At 35.1% G+C, this 14,986-nt stretch overlaps 4 protein-coding genes across 9 annotated transcripts; 2 read left to right on the forward strand and 2 right to left on the reverse strand.

Annotated features, from left to right (window-relative positions):
* Positions 1–778: 778 nt before the first annotated feature.
* On the forward strand, positions 779–4,128 carry LOC105968884 (protein NUCLEAR FUSION DEFECTIVE 6, mitochondrial). Of its 6 annotated transcripts, none has more exons than XM_012993572.2 (4): positions 779–1,049; positions 1,144–1,265; positions 1,886–1,921; positions 3,332–3,846. In XM_012993572.2, the coding sequence occupies exons 1-3, from the start codon at positions 886–888 to the stop codon at positions 1,903–1,905; spliced, it is 306 nt and encodes a 101-aa protein (XP_012849026.1). In that variant the 5' UTR covers positions 779–885; the 3' UTR covers positions 1,906–1,921; positions 3,332–3,846. The 6 variants fall into 6 exon arrangements, with proteins under 6 accessions (XP_012849026.1, XP_012849027.1, XP_012849028.1 ...); XM_012993573.2 differs by having other exon boundaries at positions 3,526–3,846; XM_012993574.2 differs by lacking the exon at positions 3,332–3,846 and adding an exon at positions 2,889–3,151.
* LOC105968883 (uncharacterized protein At4g28440) lies at positions 4,011–5,645 on the reverse strand. Its single transcript, XM_012993571.2, has 2 exons — positions 5,226–5,645; positions 4,011–4,465 (listed from the first exon to the last, which is right to left on the reverse strand). The coding sequence occupies exons 1-2, from the start codon at positions 5,503–5,505 to the stop codon at positions 4,272–4,274; spliced, it is 474 nt and encodes a 157-aa protein (XP_012849025.2). The 5' UTR covers positions 5,506–5,645; the 3' UTR covers positions 4,011–4,271.
* Positions 5,646–8,134: 2,489 nt separating this feature from the next.
* Positions 8,135–9,657, forward strand: LOC105968946 (protein DEHYDRATION-INDUCED 19). The gene is made up of 4 exons (XM_088811553.1): positions 8,135–8,361; positions 8,476–8,606; positions 8,806–8,883; positions 9,013–9,657. Exons 1-4 carry the CDS (start codon positions 8,271–8,273, stop codon positions 9,340–9,342), a joined length of 630 nt encoding a protein of 209 aa, XP_088667679.1. The 5' UTR covers positions 8,135–8,270; the 3' UTR covers positions 9,343–9,657.
* A 140-nt stretch (positions 9,658–9,797) lies between these two features.
* On the reverse strand, positions 9,798–13,578 carry NSL1 (MAC/Perforin domain-containing protein). Its single transcript, XM_012993648.2, has 7 exons — positions 13,204–13,578; positions 12,245–12,483; positions 11,865–12,060; positions 11,698–11,781; positions 11,428–11,611; positions 11,167–11,333; positions 9,798–10,605 (listed from the first exon to the last, which is right to left on the reverse strand). The coding sequence occupies exons 1-7, from the start codon at positions 13,480–13,482 to the stop codon at positions 9,904–9,906; spliced, it is 1,851 nt and encodes a 616-aa protein (XP_012849102.2). The 5' UTR covers positions 13,483–13,578; the 3' UTR covers positions 9,798–9,903.
* Between the last annotated feature and the right edge of the window lie 1,408 nt (positions 13,579–14,986).

Genomic DNA, 14,986 nt, shown 5'->3' on the forward strand with positions numbered 1-14,986 from the left:
GATCTAATTAGGTCTTCAAATAATAGTCTAGAAATAGGCGATACAGATAATAATAATAATTCTCAAGGAATTTGTGTTCCACTGTTGCACAGTGTCATCTGGAAAATGGGCCGAACCATTAATTAATACAATATTGTTCTTGATTATATATTACTATTACGTAACAGTATTACTATATTCTTTCCAATTTATTTATATATTCTAAATGTCACTATTTCGTATTTTACTGCTCAATCATATTATCATAGTATGGTACACCTTTTAGTTTCACCAGTTTATTAAAAATGAACAGAAGAAAAAAAGATAGCATACGTACACTATTAGATTTCATTAATTATAACCTTATTTAAATTATATTGAGAATCTTGTGCTAGTTATTATTATTGTCAAATTATAAAATTCAGTTCTGGAAATAATTCAACTATAAATGGGCCTTTTACTTTTTGCAGAAAATACAATTTTCATCCCTCAAGTTTGTGCCGATTTCAGATTTGGTTACCCATGTTAAAAAAATAAATACATTTGGTCATCTATGTTTCACTAACGGAATCAAAGCGTGTGAGCATTACTGCCTAAACTAACGGACTAACGGCAAATTGACGAAAATGACAAAAAATGTTTAAATTATTGGAACAAAGGGACCAAATGTGTTTTCCGTGAACATGAGGACCAAATGTGAAATTAGTAAAAACTTGAGCGGTGAGAACTGTAATGTAATTTCCCCAACTTTTTGCAATAGTGTATAGTAGATTATTACTATTATGATATTATTTTATTATTATAGAGACCCATCAGCAAAATCCGGTACAGAACTAAACCCCCAAAAAGCCCTACCTCTGTTTTGGGCGCCGACGATCTCTTTACACTAAAACTTCTGCCTCCGTCATGGCCTCCTTCGCCGCCAGGTCAGTCCTGCGCTCCGCCACTTCATCTGCCAGAGGCGCCACTGCCAGATTCTCCGCCGGTGTCAAGCCTAGTACCTCTGCCTCCGCCTCCGCCTCTGCATTTCGCACCCCATCTCAAAAACCCCTATCCGCTCGCATTTTCAGGTAATTCTTTCAATCGAATCGAATTTCACCTTAATCGATGCGCGTGGAATTCTGTTTAATGCAATTGGATGCCTGACATGCGCGCTTGCAATAGGTCGCCTGTGGAGATGAGCTGTGTTGCGGCGTCGATGTTGCCCTACCACACTGCAACTGCCTCCGCGCTGTTGACTTCCATGCTCTCCGTTGCTCCACGAATCCACGCTTGGAATATTGAAGGTATTTATTTACATTTTTTTCAATGCTTACAGCTATCGAATTTGCCGTAATTCCTGTTTGTATTTGAATTGACTTTTATGTGATCTTCCAGTTGAATGTGATATTTGTTTATGTGCGGCTTTTAATAACTAAGATATTCTTCATCTCTCTGGTTCCACATTTTCCGCACCTACAATTGTGTCGTTCTGTTGTATTGATGTACTTTTCTGTTTTCCGGTTCAGGAACGGATATATTTGTGCCTTAAAATGTTCATCTTTCTCAATTATGATTACAGATTAGTTTGATTGGCAGTGTATTTTGATAAATGGCCACACTTATTGTTTAGTTTTCGAGTATATTTTCCTTGAGAAATGACCCTGATCGAACTCTAGCTCCTACTTTTCAGGGAAATGATAAGGTTTTAGTGGTTAAGTATGCATAGGAACTTCAATTTAGGCAATTTAACTTACTATTAGACAATTTTCTGACAGTAGGTCATATTTCAGAAAATAAACACAACAGATAGTTTTTTGACATTTATCCATCACACCAATTTTTTATTGTTATTTTGTACATTGTTATATTTAAGGTTCAACACCAAGTTCTCAAAATAAAAGAGGCATTCTTTTTCATCTTGTAGGGCTAAAAAGGACTAGATGAAGGTCGTGAAAAGGAGGTGAAGTTATTTTATTCTTTTATCTCATGAAGATAATGAAGCATGTGTTACCTAATTCATTATAGATGAGATGGTTAGTTGTCACAAAAAAATTCCTTTTGCGATTTATCCAAGTAGAGAGACCCTATATGGACGACGCTACATACAAGATGACCTGGAGTAAAGAGAGATAAAAAGTTAAAACGTAACCTTGCTATAGTAGGTAGGATCTATACATGAGTTTGAACTTATGACCTCTGAGTAATGATGGAGACCAGTCTTTTGTGATCTTCTGAATAATATAATAATACCTTGTTGATTTTCAGTTGAATATTGTTCCGAGTTCTGTAAGTCTCGTGTTTCAACCATCCTCATGATTGTGTCAAAAGGAGATAGTAATTTATGCTTGAGTTTTGTGGTATTTCGGGGCCAAAAGTTGTGATAATTCATTGGTGTAATGATTTGTGGTGCCTTTTCTACAGTAGGCTTTAGCTACATCTTAAGCAATACAAAGCATTGGGCTCGGTTCATAGATTCTCTTCTCTTTAGTCCCCTGTCAAGAACCACCAAACAATCTTCCTAGTTTTAGATCCGTTCTTAGAGAGTCTGTATACGAAACTGTGAAGTCTGAAAACAATTATTAGCATCAATTACTCTAAATTAGAATGTGGGTATAGAAAAAAGTTCTCTGACGCCTTAATTAGGTAATAAGTTTGGTGCCTCATACAGTATTCATTTTCAAAATTCACAAGTAAGCCAGTAGACAACTCTACGATGTTAGTGTCTGAAATTAGTGACTATCGCTTATTCATGAAACGTGTAGTTTTTCCTTGACTATTTATGAATGAAATGCTTTGCTAAGCATCGGATAAATAGGTCATAACCGAGGAAGTCATTTTCCATAAGAATAATCATTTGTTACCTATTTAGCTACAGTTTTTGCTAATCTAGCCGCGTATAGATCATGCTAATATGTGGTATTCATCAGATTCCAACGATGGTGTATGATGAATATTGGATGGTTCACCAGCGAAGTTTATTTACATGTGCACTAGGAGAAGGCCTGATAAATAGAGTCATGAATGAGCTCAACACAAGAAATGCCCGATTTCCTCTGTTTTTCGTTTTATTTTTTAATTAGACTATCAAATGCTAAGATGAACGGAGCTAGTTGATTTGTCGAAGTCAGAATGATTATTGATATTTGTAAATGCTCGCAACTTATATGGCATTTTTTTCCCTCCTTAAGAAGCGCATGATACACCAAGTGCATGAGGCTGCATAATTGTTTCTTTAATTGAGTTGGAAATATTTCTGTATAATTTCTAAGTATGCAACTTGTTCATATTTTCCGTCGACAGCCAAACAATTTAGAGATGTAGCGATTACAACGGATTCAAACTTTGACGTTGGCTTTTTTTTCCTTTATAGGGTTGTGATTACTGCTCATTGGCTGAGTTATGGATTGAAGATATATTCCAAATTTCTCATTTTGTTTCTGCTTAAGTTTGTATTGGACATAGATAACATCTGTGCTTTTTTTGTGTGACTTTTGGCTGCATGTAACAGAAACAATTATCATTTTGACTACCATCAGCAACAATTTTTCTTTTCCTTTATCACAGATGGGTGATTAGGGTTTCAACATGCGGTGGTGAGTGCACATCTAATACATACTACTACTGCCAGAGACTTTTTTTTCGCTTTTACTGTGGTCGAGTCTGAATGTTGACCCACGAAAACCATTAAAGTATAATTTTCCGAGATTTGACGGCAGGAATGCATTACATCTTAAAGTGTGCTTGGGATGAGGTCGTTTTTAAATGTATGTTAGGTTTAGCGGACTTCAATGGCTATGGATGATTTATCGACTTCAGTAATGTTTCTTTATTATGATTATCACGAATCTTCCGTAAATTCCATTTTTTAAGTATGATTTTCACAAATATTTTCAAATAGTAAAACCGTATAGAAATTCATAATGTAATATGTATACCAATTCCGTTCCATGAAAGTGCTGGAAAATCAAAAATCAAGTTGGATCCTCCTCCAGCTACACAAGTAGGATGATAAGTCCGATAATAAACATGAAGAAAAAAAAAAGATCAACTTTGCCGGATTCAAGACATGCTTACATATAATCAATGCAGTCTTCTTTACACAGCCAAACATTAATCTAAAATTAGATCCGAGTCCTAACCCGCGTTAATTACCTTAATGGAAAAAGACGATAATTACCTTAATGGAAAAAAACAATAATTACCTTAATGGAAAAAAAACAACCTACCCAGAGAAACTAATATACCAGTTTACCCAATAGTCATAAATTAAACCAAACTACCAATAGCATCAATAGGTTTGCTAGAGACTTTCAAGAATCATCAACAACGTTAACCAACTCGTACTCCACTAGGGACAAGTTGTTATCCTCTTTAACTTCAAATTTTGCAGGCTCGGCAACCTCGATCCGGCCCCACTTATCTACAGCCAGCCTCATTGACCCCTTGAACATGTCAATCTTGGCATTTCTAAGTATCACAGTGTTACCTGGCTTCATCAAATCAACTGCAAGGAAAGTGAACCTTTTCATTAACTAATAAGCCTAGATATATCACCACTACGTAAGAAATCAGTAAGACGAGTTAAACAAATAAATCAATTCCACAAAACACAGTCCAGAAACGGATTCTGTAGCAAAATGAAATGTTTCTTGAACATATAATTGCCTCTGGAAGAAGCAAAATACATAAGCTAAAAAGTGCAATTACTACATGATCAACTCATAATTTCCGTAGTATAAGCCTTTCTCTGTGTTCCCGACAAAATAGAGTCCACCATACATACATTATTCATCAATATCATGAGTCTTGACATTACTCAAATTTAATATTATAGTACATATGTACCATATTCATCTATTTATTATAAAAAATGTATACAATACATATTATAAAGGGGCAGATGTAGCACTAATTTAACACGACGACAAAAACAACTGCGACAAAAAATACCTCCACAAAAATAAATGGATCATTAATTCGCTCAATACAAAAAACAGCATTTACCAGAATACCCAGAATGAAACAAATATTCCATAATCCCTATACTTCTCCAATGCAAAATTGTGTATTTTGAACCATATTTCGTCACGTTGTCAAATAATTTAGTCAAAAGCCAAATAAATAATCAGATGAATGAGCTCAATAACTGATTAGATTAGATCTTATAACATCAACATCAGCTCAAAATTCAAAATTCAAAATTCAAAATTCAAAATTCAAAATTCAAAATTCAAAAAAAAAAAAAAAAAAAAAGCAAAAAAAACCTTGTTCGTTACGAGCAGTAAAGAGGATAGCCGCAGTATCATCGCCGATGAGGCATTCAGCGATTTTCGAGTTCTGGTATTGAGGGCCGCGAAATTTCGGGTTGCGGGGCTTTTTGTTGAGAACGGCTTCAGAGCTCACTACCTTCACTATCAGCGTGTGCCCATTCGTACCTGGCTTTAAAGCGTCGACTTTTACGAACACCGGCTTTCGCAGCCCTGGCTTGTTTCCGACGGCGCCGCCTTGTTGCTGAGTTCTTGCCGGTGGGGATTTTGTCGCCATCGGCGAGATAGAGATGGAGTGAAGAGATGAGTTTCTAGGGTTTTACAATTCAATATCTGGGAAGATGAGAAACCCTAGGTATGTATGATCCTCTGATGGAAATTAATTTTGGGGGGTGGGCGGATGGTAATTTTAGAAATATCTGAAACGACGCCGCTTGACTCCTCATTTTTCGTGATGAGCTATTCGCTAGAAATTAGGGCCGAACAAAACAGCCCAGATTAAAAAGATATATTTGTTGGGCTTGGAACAAAACAGCCCAGATGATAAATTCTTTTAATTTACTATCGAACTAATAATTTAATACCTTCTTACTGAATTGAATCCGAAAAAAATATTATTTGAGCGAGATTATTAATTTATGGTTAATAAATAATAACAAAGAGAAGAAACAAGGACATAATAATAAATATTTTACCAAATTTTATTTAATGATTGAACTGTTTTCTTTATTTGTTTGTGCTTTTCTAGGGTCAATTACATATATGGCGTAGAAGCCAATTTGATTTACACAAATGGTGTACTTTTTTTCTTGCTTATAAAATTGGAGTAAATCACATTTGCTAGAGGCGATTTCTGACTTCTTGGTAATTGTGCAGTAATTGTCAGCCTACCTTATTACTTATCATATGTTTATTTATTCATTTTCTGAAAATGGGGCTACTTTGGTAATTTGGAATAGTTTTTTTCTCTTATTTTGTTTTTCTCAAACACCATTTTTATTTTTTATTTTTGTTTCTTTTTAATTTGAAAAAAAAAATCAAATGCGTAAAATATTTTTAACGAAAATTTTGTTTGAATTAAAATATTTTTTAGTTATTATATTTTAGTTCTTTTAAGTTATTTAAAAAGGGTCCATTTGATATACACCCCTCATATGGAACTTATATAGGGCTAGGTCCACCCTTAAAATTCTTTCTTTGATATAACCCCCTAGAGAGGTAAAAATACTATTGGGCCCTTATGTTCAATTTCCACCCAACTGCATTCAGCATTTTCGCCCCTACATTCAGCATAATGCTGAACTGCATTTAGCATTTCAGGCCTGCATTTATCATTTTTATAGATTATTTTAATGTACTGTTACCACATAATGCTGACTACAGTATACCACAGTCATGTATAGTTATATGTAATCATGTACTGCCTTTTTACCCCAAAATTAATATACACTAACAACAAAATTCACAATTTAATCTTGATATTATAAATCAACTAACCCAAAAAAATTGAAAAAAACACAATCACATGCATATAATCTTTAAAACATGAACACGCATTACTATACATTAAAAAACACATAACATACATATAAATATATGTTACTACACGTGACTATAGTTATATACAATTATCTATAGTTATATAAGTGGCATAAGTCCGGAGTACTGTAGCATGAATCCAACTTCACAAAGGCACTTCATCGAATTTTATTCTCTGCATGTCATAAAATTATAATAAAAGCAAAACCTGCGACAAAAAAATACGAGTTAAATAGCAAAATGGAACATGCGAGTTAGGTTACATGAAAAATACAAAAAAAACATGATTTTTTTTGTTGATAAATTTACTGAACTAAAATCGACTACAAATCGACGCTCAAGTCAGACGTGCGGATAGTGAAAATAGTCCAGAGAATACAGTTGGTAGTATTGCTAAGATAATAGGACGTACCTTAAGGAACGAGTTCAAACCTTTATTTATAACTCATTGATTAGGTTGGAGTTTAATTAGTTGAGAATGTCGAGTCAAAACCTTATTTGAAGGTGATTAGGCTTCGGTGGCAGTGCTGTTCAACATTGAGGTCATGGCCGAGTAGGTAAAAGAATTGTATGCCCATTGGGTTGGCCCAATTAGGCATATCATGTATTTAACCCTAAAACTAAACATGTCTCACCTGGTCGTCTATTTGTACGAATCAAATTTAACTGTATGTAATTGAATATTATGAAATTTGTTTATTTTATGTTTATTTTTAGTTAAATTAAATGTAAGTTAAAATTTATATTTATTGTGTAATTTTAATTTGCTATTATATAAATATTATAAATAAATTAAAGCAAAAAACTAAATGGAGATTTAAAATTTTAAGAAACGAAAAGAAATTATAAACCATAAAATGTTAAAAAAGTAATGAAGTAGGTACCATTAATGTACACTTTATTTAAAAAATTAAGTTGAATTGTTGTACAATTGGAAATTGTATTTAATAAAATAGTAAAATCGCCTCTAGCATAAACGATTTGTGTTGCAGATGACTTTTAAATGTCAGAATTTTGTCAGAAGTCGCCTGTGGTAAATGTGATTTACACCATTCTTGTAAACTATGTAAAAAATACACCATTCATGTAAACCAATTCTACTATTACACCATTTATGTAATTGACCCTGCTTTTCTATTTGAATTTTGACCTTCGAGCTAAAGACAAAAACTACATCAACAGTCAACTCAACGGTTTTCCCAAGTAAACAAAAAAAGGACAAACTAACTCGGGCCGGGCCATCATCTGAAAATCCGACATTTTCTCCCAACGTCAGCTTCCTTCATCTCTGTAAAATACCAAGTGAATTTGTCGGAAGATTAATTTCTGAGCCAAAAAAAAAACTCATGATAATTGATTGATAGCACAACCGTAAAGCAAAAAAAACATAAAATTGTCATTTCCATTAAAGAGAGAGAGAGTAAAAAATAATTAAGAAAATCAAGCCACCATTATTTTATCCTTGATCATCTCCAAGAAAATCCGACCTCAGTTTTCTTGGGGATGGACTCTGATGATTTCTGGACGGCGCGCATCGCCGCCGCCAAGAGGCAGCAGCTCAACCACCGTCATCTTAGCCCCACTTCTCAATTCGGTTTGCTTTTTTTCACGCCTCTCATTTTTGCTTGATCGATCTTGCTATGGAACAGATTCATTCATTTCTTTTTTCTTTTTCTTTTTTTATTTAATCTTGGGTTTTTTTTTTAAGATGGGATGATGAATATGGAGGATCTTGAGGCCCGGCCCGAATACCCATGCCCGTATTGTGACGAGGAGATTGATGCAGCTTCCTTTTGCTCACATCTACAGGCTCACCACTCTTGTGAATCAACACCCACCGTCTGTTTCTTCTCTCTCTTCATTCATTTTCAATTTTTTATATGTCTTTTTTCTCTTAAAACTCAATTTCTTTTTCATGTAATAATTATTTGATTTTTAGTCAAAAAGAAACAAAATTTATTATTTGATTTTTTTTAATTTTTATTTGTGTTTCCTATTTGGTGTAATAATTTGAAATGACTGTGTGTTTATGTGGCAGGTTTGCCCTATTTGTTCATTTAAGGTTTCTGGGAACATACAAAGCCACATCACAATTCAACATGGACACTTATTCAAGATATCCTTATCTCAATATATATATGTATATATATATTCACATTCATAGTATACAAATACTGCAGAATTCTGAACTGAATTATACAATGTGGGATATAATAATAATGTCTTTAACACAATTAGTAGTTACCTTCAGCGGCGTAGGCCATTGCGTAGATTTCCGATTTCGAACAGCCAATCATTGTCTCTACTTGGAAGGGATCTTAGAGAAGCCCACTTACAGGTTCTTCTAGGAGGAGCCGGTACCCCTACTCGCCACCAATCAAACAGTGCCACGTCATCGTCTACTATAACTGATAAATTCCTTTCCTCCCTTGCTTCCAACTTGTCTGCATCTGAAAGCGACGAAATTTCGAAATCTTTGATATCGAGTTTAGTGGAGGAGGATGATTCTACAAAATCCTACGAAATTTCAAAATCCTCGAGGTGTATTATTTATCAACGCATTAAACACTTTTAATTTTCTATAATATTGTTCAGTCTTCTAATCTTTCTCTATATTTGCAGTTATTACTATTCATTGAGTTGCGAAGAGAGAGAAAAACGAATGGAAGAGGCGGCCGGAAGAGCTGTTTTTGTGCAAGATTTATTTTTTTCGACTATATTAGCTGAGCTGTGAAATCAGTAAGTTGTTTCCACGGTTGAAACTAAATCGTTTTTTTTATTTTACGAGGACATCTGATAGTAATGCATTTCGCGAATCAATTTGGAATTGTCGAACATGTTTGTCTCGTGAACTCGGTTTAAGGAATGTTTAATAACTGATTATAACTGATTGTCTTTCTCAGCTACTATATTGGCCAATAGAAAACAGGATGAGGTTATGAGAGGTAATCAAGATTAGTGATAATTAATGGATGATGAAACATTTTTTCATTTTCTTTTTTTTTAGTGTTTTCAAAAATGAACACAAGCTACAAATAATCTTTTTCATTAAGTGGTAAAACAATAGCAAAATGTACACAAACATGTACAAGTACAACACGAACACGAACTTCCATTGAAAATTTCAGTTATGCCCTCACATCAAGAAAGAATCATCCGAAACAATAGTCAACAGAGAATACTTCACCTTAATCCTAATCATCCCCACCTCAACGCATAGCTTCGCACCGGTCACCACCCAATAGCCCGGCGCATCTTCCGGGCCCCGCACCATCTCTTTCGTATCAACAAAGTGGGCCATCTTCGGTGCTCTCGCGGGCGTGGGCGGCCCGCCCGGATAAACAGCGGAGTTCAAATCCACCTTCACCGCCTTCTTATTCTTATCCTGCTGCTGACTCAGCGCACTGCTGAACGGTGTGCTCATCAGCATTGACATCAGCCCCGATTTTTTCGACGAAGTCGACGGCCCGTCCCATTCGGACCGCCGTATTAATGCGGACGCTACCGTAGAGAATCCGAGTCTCAGGAAGAGGACCTTTTTCATGCCGATCCCCTTCACCTCGAAATAGGCCTTTGTCACGATAGACGCTGAGTCGTCGATGCGGGCCCCGTGGTACTCAACGGGGGCGGTGCATATGTGGGAGAATATGCTCCACTTGACAGGTTCGAAATATGCCTTGTCTATGGATTCGTCTACTTGTTCGTACGTGTGGTCGGGCGAGAGATGGAGAGATTGTGGGAGAGTTGATAGATGTTGTAGATGGATGGCTAAGTGATCGCTCCTCTTTCCTTCCAAGAATAAGCGGATTCCGGTCACTGGTAGGTTGCATGTGTCCACCTGACACGTGATTTTAATTTTGAAATGTTAAATGAAAATCTTCGACAGATAAATGGAAGTTTTCGTACAATTTTTTTACTGGTTGGTTACTAGGGGTGAAAGTCGGAATGGAATTTTCAATTTCCGACAATTCCGAACAGAAGCTTTATGATTTTGGAACAATATTTTTCATTCCGAATTCTAATAGTTCCGATTCCAGTTTTTCCGGTATTTTTTTATCAGAATTGGAATACATCTTAGATTCCGATTATTTTTCGAAAATAATTCAAAATACATAACAATATGAATTTTGTATTACATGCGACTATAAATTGAAATTTCTGGATTCCACTGATTCCGACCGAAAACTTCCAATTTTGGAACAATTTTATTCATTACAGTTCTTTAAATTCCGATTTTTTTCGTTTTTTGGGGAACGGAATAGGAAGTAGTTATCCACTTCTACGAAAAAAATGGAATTTTTTTGAAAGTGCTAATTCCGATACGATCTGTCCGATATCAACCCCTACTGGTTACTATTGTTTTAATTCTGATAAATTAATTGCAAAGTTAAGGATTTACCTTTACGGTATTGACATAAAGCTTGGGACCCAATAATGTGAACTGAAGAGCCGGGGATGATTTTTTCTTGCGGCAAGGACCGAGAGGGAGATCATTGAATGCTGGGGCCCACTGCCGAGGCAATTGATATTCCAGAAATTGAGTGAGTTCCTCTAGTGGTGGTTTATCTGCAAGAACAAGACAAGGCTATCAGAAATTTATTTAACCTGAGCCAATAATATATAAGTAGTATAGAATAAATCTTAAAATGGCTAAACTCACATCTTAGGTATAAATTAATTGCATGGGTTAAAAATCCACTGCCTCGTGTACCACTTAAAAGGGAGGCAATAGGCACGAAAGACATTGATATCACATTAGGGAACTGTGATACAGTCGAAAGCCACTGATTATGACTTTGACCGTTATCCAAACCTCCTCTTCTGATATGAACGCTCAACAAATCCTGCATCAAGAAATAATTTAAACTCTATTAGCTAGAGAAAGTAAAATAAATAAATAGTCTAAGAATATTATGATATTAATACTTACATCAGTTTTGGAGTGAGAAACGACAGGTGGTCTGACTGTACTTGCAAATGGTAACTGTAGATCCCAGATCATAGATTGTTCAATCTGTGCGAAGATTTAAATTTTAAAAGTAATTACATGGTGCAGTAGATAATAAAGTGATGGTTTGATTCTAATGTTTAAAGTACCTTCGATTTTCCTGACGATGAAATTTCAGGGTTTTCGTTTCCGTCTTCATGAAAATTTTCATCAGCCAACTGCTTTAACAATTTCTGCACTTCAGCGGTCTGTCGATTTGAATTTTGAAGCTGCTTAATATGAATTACGTCTTTACCTCCCATCTTTACTCCAACTATGACATGAGTGCCGTATTTATCAATAAACCTGGAAATTAATGCCATCATTAATAGGTTAACTGAACTGTTAAACAAGCAGAATTAAGTGCATAGCAATTTGCACGGACTATAAGCTGAGGAAACAATAAGTAAGAACGAGACTTTAAAAATGGATTCAATCGAGAAAATTATGCTGGGTATAGGAAAATTGAGATTCAAGATAACGAACTTACGAAGCAAGTGCAACGGGATCCCAGGTGGACGGAACTTCTTGCTTGACTTTATCAGAGAGAGTTATTTGAGATCTTTCCAACTCGATTCTATACAAACTAATCAACCAACCATCAAAAGCGAGAATTTTTGTGGTGGATGCATCGTTCTGCCAGCAACCCTTGTATCCAAACATTGCATTGAACAGGCCAGAAGGTATTTTACCGGATAAAGATAATTCCTGGTTGAATTGCTCTGACATCTGAACAAAATAATTAGATCATTGTTAAAACTTAAGAGTTTCATGTGGTACGTCTAATTATCCATATCACCAGCTTCCGAAATTTTAATTGCATTACCCACGATGTGAAATCCAACTTCATTGTCATTAACAAATTTGGATACGGTTACGGGTTAACTAATTGCCGTCGCATTTGAAGAAATGATATTTCCCGTTCGGATAAATAAATAGCTGTTTGCCAACTATTAGTCAATATTTTACAGCATGGGAGAATCTTACGACAAGGTATACCGGGTCATCGGCAATTTGTTCAACAACTCCAATTTAATTAAGAGCTGTCCAGAGTTGACTTCCGATTAAGAGACTTCAATCAAGGCAGCTCTGTGTGTGAATTGCTGAATTAGGAACAGCGCTCTGGAGTTCAGCCAGAACTCATCATATATGGAAATTTTAATTAAGTGTGTTAATTAATTACATGAACAGCTAATCTGAACTATTAATACTTCTTAATTTTTCCATGTTTAGCTGATAGTCACAATCCAAATTTTCGGTGTCTTACCTTTTTAGGGGCATTAAATTTCCATTCTTAATTAGAACTGAATATCTTTCCGTTTTAGCTACATGCAGTGCAGGGGAACAATTATAAAATTGGAAATTGGAAAGAAGGGGAAAATAGGGCAAAAATACCAATAAAATTTCAAATCAATTAGGTTTTGAAGGGAATATTATTAGTGACCTCACCTGGTTGAAGGAGAGAGCGTCGGAGCTAAACCTGGTCCGCTCGCCTTTATCGCACTTGATGGAAGCAGAGACGCCTGAAACGACGACGTTTCCAGGAACCACTAAGTCCTTTGTTCGGGTCCGGTCCAGGTATATCAACCCCGACCCGGACGGTCCGGGCTTGCAGGCGGCTAGCCGGAGATCCGCCGTCAGATCGTAACCGAATCCGATAACTGATACGGCCTTCTCCGCCGCCGACTGCGGGTCCAGCCGGACATTGTTGCCCGGATTGTACGCCATTGATGCGTTTGTAGTATTTCGGGGAAGGTTTTTCTCAGAGAACCTGGAGTTGGAAGAAACGAAATAAATGCCGGGCGTTGACTCATTTATACTATTGTAATTCTGAAATATATTGTCCAATGAATGATCAGTGGGCAATGTCAATTACCGAAATAACCTTATTTAAGGTCACACGTACAAGGGTGAATCCGTCAATTAGTATCTGTTGACGGAAATAATTTAGATAAATGCAAACAATAATGCTACTTACCATTTCCCTGTTTAGCAAGAATTTGACAAAGTCCAATTTAGTTCTTTTATACGAAAGGAACATGTCATACATGGTGAGCTTAGTCTGATTTACGTCTCTTGCATAATTTACAAGATTATTATACAAAGATGTTGATTTACTCGATGCACTTATAAAAAATTGTGTTTCACGTATGAGATATTCATTTTTTTTTTAATCTAACTCGAATTATAGATATCATCAACTATTTGTATAAGAAGTGTATAACAAAATGACAAAAATATTATTTTAGAAACTAAAAATAATGAGGTATAATAAATACATGGATGGGTGAAACATAAATTGGAATTAAATGGTGATGGCAAATAGTTGTTGTAGTTTCCCCGTGGAGGGTGGTAATTATTAATAAATTACTAATATATAGTTTTTGTAAATTGAAATTATTAATATGACAGATTTGTGGGGCCCCCTTTGTTTTACGTGTGGGAGAGGTGATTTTGACGTAGGGAACGAGTTTCAAATGTTGACTTTTGACTATTGATTTGGGGATGTGGTGATTCGCCCAATGTGGACGGCGGCTAGTGAGAATACTTTTTGAGTCCCCATCTCGGTGCCACGTGGCTACCTATTGGAAATATCTAGAATTTTAGTATGTTATAATATTATAATACTAGAAAATAATTATCTTCAATAAACAGTTTATAATGATCTTAAAACTTTAGATTATGATTATACTTTTAGCCAACATAATATTTTCTATTAAAAGAAATTGTAAATATATTTCCAATTAAAATTACAAGTAACAATTAAATTCACATAAAATTATCCGTTTACAGTGTGTGTTGACTGACTAGCAAATGTTGACTCCTCAAGAGTTTACGGCGTCGTTTTGTTGATGTGTTCTAGTTCTTAGAGTCGGTCTCGTTTAATATATAATTTAACAATCCAAATTACATGTGACACAGTCATCAGCAGCATGCAGCAGTATTCACCACGAAACAAATAAAATATTCACGTCCAATTAATTTAATGCCATTTGTAATTAACAATTAAATTAAGTTAAATACTTTCACTAAACAGTTCTTAGAATTTAGTAGCACGTTTCGGTCAAGGTGAAAAACTTCTAATAGTCAAAGTCCGATACATAATGTTTGAAAAGCCTTGAATTATGAGCATATTTACATAAAATAAATTATTTAAAATCAGCCGACAAAAAATATATATATATATATATATATATATATATATATATATATATATATATATATATATATA

This window comes from Erythranthe guttata, chromosome 13 (genome assembly GCF_056151865.1).
Source record: "Erythranthe guttata isolate IM_541 chromosome 13, IM_541, whole genome shotgun sequence".
Lineage (NCBI taxonomy): Eukaryota > Viridiplantae > Streptophyta > Magnoliopsida > Lamiales > Phrymaceae > Erythranthe > Erythranthe guttata.